The 8,637-nt window shown below is 40.9% G+C and overlaps 2 protein-coding genes across 3 annotated transcripts; one reads left to right on the top strand and one right to left on the bottom strand.

Annotated features, from left to right (window-relative positions):
- Window positions 1-1,994: 1,994 nt before the first annotated feature.
- On the top strand, window positions 1,995-4,684 carry LOC147949413 (uncharacterized). The gene is made up of 3 exons (XM_087463283.1): window positions 1,995-2,498; window positions 2,616-4,175; window positions 4,331-4,684. The coding sequence occupies exons 1-3, from the start codon at window positions 1,995-1,997 to the stop codon at window positions 4,682-4,684; spliced, it is 2,418 nt and encodes an 805-aa protein (XP_087319409.1).
- A 266-nt stretch (window positions 4,685-4,950) lies between these two features.
- LOC104715309 (SNF1-related protein kinase catalytic subunit alpha KIN10) lies at window positions 4,951-8,564 on the bottom strand. 2 transcript variants are annotated; one of them, XM_010432951.2, is made up of 11 exons: window positions 8,307-8,564; window positions 7,591-7,778; window positions 7,286-7,470; window positions 7,006-7,188; window positions 6,790-6,921; window positions 6,496-6,681; window positions 6,315-6,404; window positions 6,122-6,205; window positions 5,912-6,049; window positions 5,583-5,816; window positions 4,951-5,277 (listed from the first exon to the last, which is right to left on the bottom strand). In XM_010432951.2, exons 2-11 carry the CDS (start codon window positions 7,772-7,774, stop codon window positions 5,164-5,166), a joined length of 1,530 nt encoding a protein of 509 aa, XP_010431253.1. In that variant the 5' UTR covers window positions 7,775-7,778; window positions 8,307-8,564; the 3' UTR covers window positions 4,951-5,163. The 2 variants fall into 2 exon arrangements, with proteins under 2 accessions (XP_010431253.1, XP_087344018.1); XM_087487892.1 differs by having other exon boundaries at window positions 5,583-5,837; window positions 8,307-8,558.
- Between the last annotated feature and the right edge of the window lie 73 nt (window positions 8,565-8,637).

The following is an 8,637-nucleotide window of genomic DNA, read 5'->3' as shown; positions in this document are numbered from 1 at the left end:
CCTATCCATTCTGGTAAGAAAACGAAGGAAAGGTTACAATGGCCTAGAGGACGTGACCATGGAAAGAAGGCGCTTCTAGTTCAGGAATGGAGACCAAAAGAGCTAGTAATTCATCAGGAAAGAGTAGAGGAAGGTAGTGCTAGGGGAGAGGGTTCAAAAAATTCAGGAGAATCGGTCCTATCGCCTTCGAAAAAGAGGCGCTTGAGCAACAGTGGGGAAAGACAGTCGAAGAAAGCTAAAACTAGTGGAGAGTCCCCTTCTGTGTTTGAGAGACTGGGAAACACTGGGGATAAAGTAAAGGACTCAGAGAGGACAAGCTCGTCCGGAGGAAAGAAGAAGCGTTCTCCAACAGTCTTCGATAGACTCGGATCTCAAGTGGCAAGCTCGAGTCCTCATTCAGGAGCGTCTGCTTCGATGTCCTCTCATTCTACTCAAGTAGTAGCTCATTTACAGAATCATTCTGCCCATGTGGCAGGAAAGTCTCCCATTCTCTCAGGGGAATTGGGAGCAAATTTGAAAGAAGGGTTGATGTTTAATTCCAACCCTTCAAAATCCATATGAAGCTATTGAGCTGGAACTGTCAGGGGGTGGGAAATACCCTACAGTTCGACACCTGAGGGAAATACGAGGTCGGTATTTCCCAGAGGTAATATTCCTCTGTGAGACCAAGAATAAACGACACTATTTGGAAAATGTGCTGCATCATTTAGGTTATTTTGACCTACACACGATAGAGCCAGTTGGTAAGAGTGGAGGATTGGCGCTGATGTGGAGAGAGTCAGTCTCAGTAAAGATTTTACAGTCAGATAAGAGGATGATAGACGCCTTTATTAGTTGGCAAGGCAAGGAGTTTTACTTAACCGGTATTTACGGCGAGCCAGTCCAGAGCGAGAGAGGTGAACTGTGGGAAAGGTTGTCTCGTATTGGAGTCACTAGAAGAGGCCCCTGGATGTTGACCGGAGACTTTAATGAACTGGTTGATCCTTCTGAGAAGGTTGGTGGACCAGTCAGAAAGGATGCAACATGCACTGAGTTTAGGCAGATGCTGTCAGTCTGTGGAATGTGGGAGATAAAGCATATTGGCTACCAGTATTCTTGGTATGGAAACAGAAACGATGAACTGGTGCAATGTCGGTTAGATAGGACAGTCGCCAATCAGCTCTGGATGGAGCTGTTCCCTGAGGCTCAAGCAGAATATCACAAAAAGATAAACTCGGATCATAGTCCACTGCTTACGAGCTTGATGGGTGCACAGAGAAAGAGATGGGCTGGCTTTCAGTATGATCAGCGTTGGATCACTAGAGATGGATTCAAAGAGCTCATTTCTTGTTATTGGAGGGCTGGAGATCTAAATACTTCAAGTTCAATAATGGATAGGATTGCAGCTTGTAGAAAAGGAATCTCTAGATGGAAGCGAGAGAATCAGCCTAGCTCTGCGAAAAGGATTCAAGACCTTCATCATCGAATCGATCTTGCTACTCGACATAATCCTTTTAGCAGACAAGAACTTCTACGTCTTAAAAAAGAGTTTAACACTGAATATCGCAATGAAGAGACGTTTTGGAAGGATAAAAGTAGGCTGATTTGGCTCAACAACGGTGATAAGAACACGAAGTTTTTCCATGCTGCAACCAAGAATAAGAGGGCTCAAAACAGGATTAAGCGGCTGGTTGATGAGGATGGAAAAGAGTGGTTTACGGATGAGGACTTTGGACGAGTTGCTGAAAAATATTTCATGCTCCTCTATACCTCGGAGGAAGTTGGCCATAAGATCACTACCAGACAGCGAGAGGGTAACAAGGTGACACAGTTAGAGAACGATCAACTTCTTAGGACTGTAACTTTAGCAGAAGTCAAGTTAGCGGTATTCGACATCAATCCAAGTAAAAGCCCTGGACCTGATGGCATGACGGACTATTTTTTCCAGCAGAATTGGAATGTATTTATTGAAGCTGGTTCAAGACTTCTTTCTCTCAGGCAGTATGGATAAGGAGATGAACAAGACTAACATATGTTTAATTCCTAAGAAACTTAATGCGGAGAGACTTTCTGAGTTTCGTCCAATAAGCCTCAGTAATGTTGTCTATAAAATCATTGCAAAGGTTCTGGCTAACAGGCTTAAGAAAGTTTTACCAGGGGTGGTGTCAGAAACTCAAGCTGCTTTCATTAAAGGAAGGTTGATTACAGACAACATCCTAGTCGCTAATGAGCTCCTTCATGCACTGGACTCACAAAATAAATGCTCTGAGGAGTTTTTTGCAATCAAAACGGACATCTCCAAAGCGTTTGACTGGGTGGAATGGTCGTTTCTACAAGATGCTCCTAAACTAATTGGCTTCTCGAAGAAATGGATAAGTCTGATTATGAGTTGTGTTGGAACAGTTAGTTATCAGGTGCTAATCAATGGATCACCATATGGAGAGATCGTCCCAACCAGAGGTTTGCGTCAAGGGGACCCTTTGTCCCCTTATTTGTTTGTCTTGTGCTCTGAAGTTCTGGTCAGAATGTTACAAGATGCAGAGAGTGAAGATAAGATCTCATGACTTAAAGTTGCTAGAAGTGCACCACCGGTGTCTCATCTATTGTTCGCAGATGACAATATCTTTTACTGTAAGGAGAAAGATGAAGAACTTTCGCACTTGATTGGAATATTGGACGAATACAGTCTTGCTTCGGGACAGAGAATCAATTACCAAAAGTCGAGTATATACTTTGGGAAGCAAATACCAGAGGAGCGCCGAGTTCTTATTAAAAGCCTAACGGGTATCACAGCAGAAGGAGGACAAGGGTTTTACCTGGGACTTCCAGAGGCTTTCGGAGGCTCCAAGGTTACCACTTTAGGATATCTAACAGAGAGGCTTCAACAAAAAGTATTTGGATGGCAAACCATTTTCTTATCCTTTGATGGTAAGGAGGTCCTGTTGAAGGCGGTTGCAATGGCACTACCTACCCATACAATGTCATGTTTTAAGCTACCGAAGAAAGTGTGTCAGCAGTTAGATTCTGTTATGGCTGATTTTTGGTGGAGGAGCAAACAAGACTCAAAGGGTATGCATTGGAGAGCTTGGGAGCATCTTAGTAAGCCTAAGCAGGAAGGTGGTCTGGGTTTTAAAGATATTGAAGCCTATAACACCGCACTTTTAGGGAAACAGTTATGGAGAATGTTGACTAGTCTTGAGACTCTTATGGCAAGGGTTTTCAAGAGTCGATACTTTAGTAAATCCAACCCTCTACTGGCAAAGCTCGAATACCGACCTTCTTTCGCTTGGCGCAGTATCCATGAGTCCCAAAAACTACTGAAACAAGGAGCAATGGTTACAGTAGGTAATGGGGAAACTATTGATCTCTGGGGGGATCAATGGATTGGCACCAAACCGGCAAGGAGTTTGCAACAAATCAATGTTGTTCCTTCAGAGTGGCGTTGCACTGCTTCGTCCTTGCTAAAGGTCAAGGATATCTTGATGGAGAACAGACGGGCTTGGCGACATGATATATTGGACTTGTTCTTCACTGAGGAGGATATACATTTAATTGAGGATATAAGACCTGCTGGAATTAATAGGTCTGATACTTATTCATGGGAGTACGCCAGGGCAGGACACTACTCGGTTAAATCGGGATATTGGGTTCTGACTCATGTCATTAAAGCTCAACAAGGTCCCCAGGAAGTGTCACAACCTAGTTTGAACCCTCTTATCGGTCAAGCTTGGAGAGCAAAAGCTAGTCCTAAGGTACAACACTTTCTTTGGCGGTGTATGACAAACTGTCTTTCTGTTGCAAAAAATTTAAGTCATCGCCATCTCTCACGAGAGGAATGTTGCTTGAGGTGCCCTCATGAAGCAGAGACGATCAATCATTTGTTGTTTCAGTGCACCTATGCCAGACAGGTTTGGGCTCTCTCTCCTATCCCAATACCACAAGGCGGTAGGTGGTCGGTTTCCTTTTATGCGAACATGTATTTTGTCCTCAATGTTGCCTCACTCTGTCAGCAAAGTACTGATTTGGATAAGTTTGTTCCCTGGGTGTTATGGAGACTATGGAAATCTCGTAATGAGTATGTGTTCAAAGGGAAGGATTATAATGCTAAAGGCACAGTGGAGAAGGCATTGGAGGATGCTGAGGAATGGGATCAGAGGCTTGGTAATGAGGAGACCATGCAGACTGATGGACACCAAGTACCACAAGCAACTGAAGTAGTACGATGGAAACCTCCTCCAAGGGAATGGGTCAAATGTAACACTAATGGGGCTTGGAATGGAGCGGACAACCATTGTGGTACATGATGGGTCCTCAGAAATGATTCCGGAGATGTTTTATGTCGGGAGCGCAGGCTGTTCGATGTGCAAGATCAGTGTTGGAAGTTGAATTGGAAGCAATGAGAGGAGCAATGTCTTCAATGGTTCGGCTGAGCTACACAAAAGTTATTTTTGAATCTGATTTACTGGGGATGGTCAATTTACTAAACAGTGGGGAGGTTTGGCCAGCTTTTGTTCCTTTGCTTCAGGAAATATATGGTCTGCTCTCTCTGTTTCAGGAAGTTCAAATCGTGTATGCCCCTAACAGTGTGGCAGATCGGGTAGCAAGAGAATCTCTCTCTTCAGGGAACTATGATTCTAAGCTGTACTCAATAATGCCATTATGGGTTAATCATCTTGTATTAGTGGATAAACAATGTGTACAATGATTGGTGAATGAAAATAGTTGTTGAGCCAAAAAAAAAAAAAACCACACATTGGACACTTTTGAAATTCTTTTGGGCTTGTTTTTGAATTTGTACAGTTTTTTTTTTTTTGGATCAGGTATCGAATGAATTCTTCTAATTTTCCTAATCAGATAATTAATTCCTTGAAATGATAAATTATTTTAATTAAAAGGGATTTTTTTTTGTATAAGAAAAATTAGGGAAAAATTCATTAACCAAAAAGATAAGCCCCTAAGACTATTGAATGCTTTATGTACAAAGTTGCTCATATTATTTTGTTTTTGTTTTGACTTTTTTACTCGAGTTGTCCGGTCTTATACATTTAAGTTAAAAAGAGGTTATTTTAGTAGAGCACAGAAATAGACAAAAAGCTAACTTTTCAATTCTTTCTGAATATTTCTTAGACGAAGAAGAAAAAGAAAAGAAGTGAAGATTATTCTTGAAGAGGTCCGGCTTAGGATTCAGAGGACTCGGAGCTGAGCAAGAAAAGCAGCACAGAGATCCAAGAACAAGAACTGAGGACCTTGTACCCTTTGCAGATCCAGCAGATACTTGTCGTCCCGAGTTTTATACAACTGTGTCACCATAACAACAAACACCATCAAGCCCAAGAATCATTGATTGATAGTTAGATTCAAGAAGACTGACTTACTATAGTTCTATTCCAGTTTCAAATGGCCATGGACACTAAAATACAAAGCTTTATTTCAAATCACATCAGAAAAAATGTGGTACACGAGAAACCGATATGATGACTTTTGATGGCTTGTTGAACACTTGAACTGATGTGACATAATTACTTTTGTGAGGGTACTCTACTCTAACATGGGCCTTACTTCATACGAATGTGTGCTATCATGTAGTGGAGAAGAGGGTTTACCTGAATTTCAAACTTGACAACATTCGGCGACTTAACAGCTGCATCGTTCTCTATTATGCTGGACTCGTCTCCAAAGTAGTTGTTATCGTGCATTGAGTTACTGAGCATACCATCTGCGCTGTTAGGAACCCATCTGCACTTCATGTTGTAGTGCCCTATCTTCTTCCAACAAACATTCAAATCTTGCAGGGCTTTCAGGACTTCTGTCATTATTTCACGGGGATGTGCCCGAGACTGTTGGATCAAAGTGCTTATCTTATCAATCAAACTAATCAGTTAGATATCAAAAGCTTATGTCTTTATAGCACTAATATAGAAAATATCAAAACCTGAAGTCCAAGAGCCCATTTTCTCTCAACAGGGTATTGAGATCTCAAGCCAACTCCTTGGTATTCCATCAGTCCTGGTAGCCGATGGCTAACAGGTGAAGCGACGCTTTCTGCTGGATGTGCACGGGGAGTACCTTCCTAAAGAAATTAAACAGTAAGTATTACTTCAAAGATCTTTTGCTACAATCGAAAAGGATAATGATGACCCACCATGATCTCTTGAAACTCGGCCCCGAGATATCCACTAGAGGCACGGAAACGATTGTCCAGTATTAGATAGTATGTCACAGTACCCTGGAAGACAGCAGTCAGCAATAATTCAGTATTTCAGATCATTCGATGAAAAGGTTTTATCTCTCAAATAAAAGAAACAGCAAATGGACAAGAGCTGGGAAACACATACATCATTCTGGGTCCGGTTACGGAGAGATTCAATGAGGTGGTTTCTGTCAAATCCCATATTGATAACTTCTAGAAGAATCTCCTCGTCAATCTACAAATGAAGCCAGCGCTTTAAAGCCTTCATTGAAAATGGGAAAAAAGACTATCTCAAATGTAAATAAGAGTAGATATGTTAGGTTTACCTTTTTCGCCTGTTGCACTGTATCTGGAGGAGGAACGGCTAAATACCTCGGAAGATGAGCTTGGAACCACGGGTGTTGCCGAATCTCAGGGATGGTTACTCGTTTCATGGGGTCGACTACAAGCATCCGGGGGATCAAATCTCTAGCACCAGCAGATAAATGGCTAGGTAATGTATATATTCCTCCCTAAAGGAAGAAATGAGAAAAAAATTACACTGTATAGCAGCATTACTTCAACTGTATAGACAAAAAAAAGACCAAAAAGATCAAGTAATAGAACATATTTTGCCGTACCTTTATCTTCTTGAAAAGGTTGGGAATGTTTTCATCATCAAATGGAAGAGTCCCACAGAGAAGAGCATAGAGTATCACACCACAGCTCCAGACATCTACTTCAGGCCCAGCATATAATTTACCCGAAATCACCTGAAACAATTTAAAGATCTCCATTATAACTGATCATTTGGAACGTGCCCTACTTATAGTGCTCCTGAAAGCTGAAGCACTTACCTCTGGAGCAGCATAATTTGGGCTTCCACAACTTGTCTTCAAAAAGTGACCATCTCGCATTATATTGCTCAGGCCAAAATCAGCAATCTTTACATTGCACTTAGAATCCAAAAGCAAGTTTTCAGGCTTAAGGTCTCGATGAACAACCATATTCCGATGGCAATATTCGACTCCGGATATAATCTACATCCAAAACCAAGTCATGGCGGATTTTTTTAACTATTACAAAATTAAATGGTTGCTTGGAAACTTGGTTTGTTGAGCAAAAAAGAAAACATACCTGCTGAAAAAAGTTCCTTGCCTCGTCCTCCTGCAATCTACCTTTCTCTACAATATAGTCAAACAGCTCACCAGAGTTCACATACTCCATGACAAGATAAATATCAGTCGGAGTTTCTATGACCTCATAGAGACGGATGATGTGAGGATGCATAAATAGCCTCAAGATTTTGATCTCTCTCCTCACTGCATGAAACAAAAAAACACAGAAACGAACACCAAATGAGTTCAATTTAGAGAGATGAAAAAGAAGCTACATTCCACACCAAGATAAGTAAGGTGGATATAGAAAGAAAAAACTGTAACCTTTCTCCTCCATCTCCATGTTCTTGATTTTGCGACGATTGAGGATCTTGATGGCAACTTTATGTCCAGTCAAAGCGTGCTCAGCAATCTTCACCCTACCAAAGGAACCGATACCAAGAGTTCTACCAAGCTTGTAATTTGGTAGAATCGATTCCACCCCGCTTCTACCGCCTGATCCCTCCATTTTTCTACACAAACCAAATAAAAAGAGTCAAACCCCAAACGAGTTATATATAATCAGATCTACTACACAAAACACAGAACAAACCGCAAAAAGAGTATTATAAACAGAAAACGTAATTTTGACAATCTGAAGATTCAGTGATCGATCGGTTACTAAATTTCACTTAACTATCCAATCCAAATCCTTGATTCTTGCTAATATTCATATTTCATCACTCAATTGTTTGTTTTTTTTTTTTAATAAGGATCAAGGGACGTTAAAAAAAGACAAGGAATTTATAGAGTAGGGAAAAAAAAAAGTGAATAAAAGAATTAACCAAAAACTAAGAGAGCTTAAAAATAGCAATATCCCAACAATCCCCAAATCGGAATTAAGAACCCTAATAATTCAATCGCAGAGACGATTACTAGTAATGAATGGATCTCTCGTACCCGATAGAGAGAACAAGAAGAATCAAAACACACCCGATTTGCAAAAAAAGCGAGAATTTTAAATTTCTGAAATTAGAAGATTGAGAGATACCGAAACTTACCAAAACAAATTCACAACTCTATTCAGAACCAAAAATGCAGCCTAAGACGACAAACACCAAAAGCCCTAAAATTTATGAGCTAGAAGTAAGATTGAGATCCACCAGATCAGCTTAAACCCAGAAAATTTGATAGATTTTTCCCCTCTCTCTCTCGTCTCGACTCGTCTCGTCTCGTCTCGTCGTTGCTTGTGTCTGTATAGCCTATAAGGCGCAACAGAGAAATTATTTGATTTTTGTTGCCAGAAACGGATTACTCTTAAATAAAATTGCCCCCAGAGTTACGATTTAATTACAAGAAATACCCCTATGCGGACGTGGCATCGAGTCATCA

This window comes from Camelina sativa, chromosome 1 (genome assembly GCF_030686135.1).
Source record: "Camelina sativa cultivar CO46 ecotype springtype chromosome 1, ASM3068613v1".
Classification (NCBI taxonomy): Eukaryota; Viridiplantae; Streptophyta; class Magnoliopsida; order Brassicales; family Brassicaceae; genus Camelina; species Camelina sativa.
This window is presented reverse-complemented; position numbering and strand designations above follow the sequence as displayed.

Coding starts and splice junctions, on each gene's coding strand:
- LOC104715309 (XM_087487892.1), bottom strand. CDS start 7,774: ATGGAGGGATCAGGCGGTAGAAGCGGGGTGGAATCGATTCTACCAAAT. Junction 6,922..7,005: donor CAAATTATGCTGCTCCAGAG/GTAAGTGCTTCA, acceptor AAATTGTTTCAG/GTGATTTCGGGTAAATTATA. Junction 6,682..6,789: donor ACCTTTTCAAGAAGATAAAG/GTACGGCAAAAT, acceptor TTCTTCCTTTAG/GGAGGAATATATACATTACC.
- LOC147949413 (XM_087463283.1), top strand. CDS start 1,995: ATGAACAAGACTAACATATGTTTAATTCCTAAGAAACTTAATGCGGAG. Junction 2,499..2,615: donor TCTTGTGCTCTGAAGTTCTG/GTCAGAATGTTA, acceptor TTTTACTGTAAG/GAGAAAGATGAAGAACTTTC. Junction 4,176..4,330: donor TGCAGACTGATGGACACCAA/GTACCACAAGCA, acceptor TCGGGAGCGCAG/GCTGTTCGATGTGCAAGATC.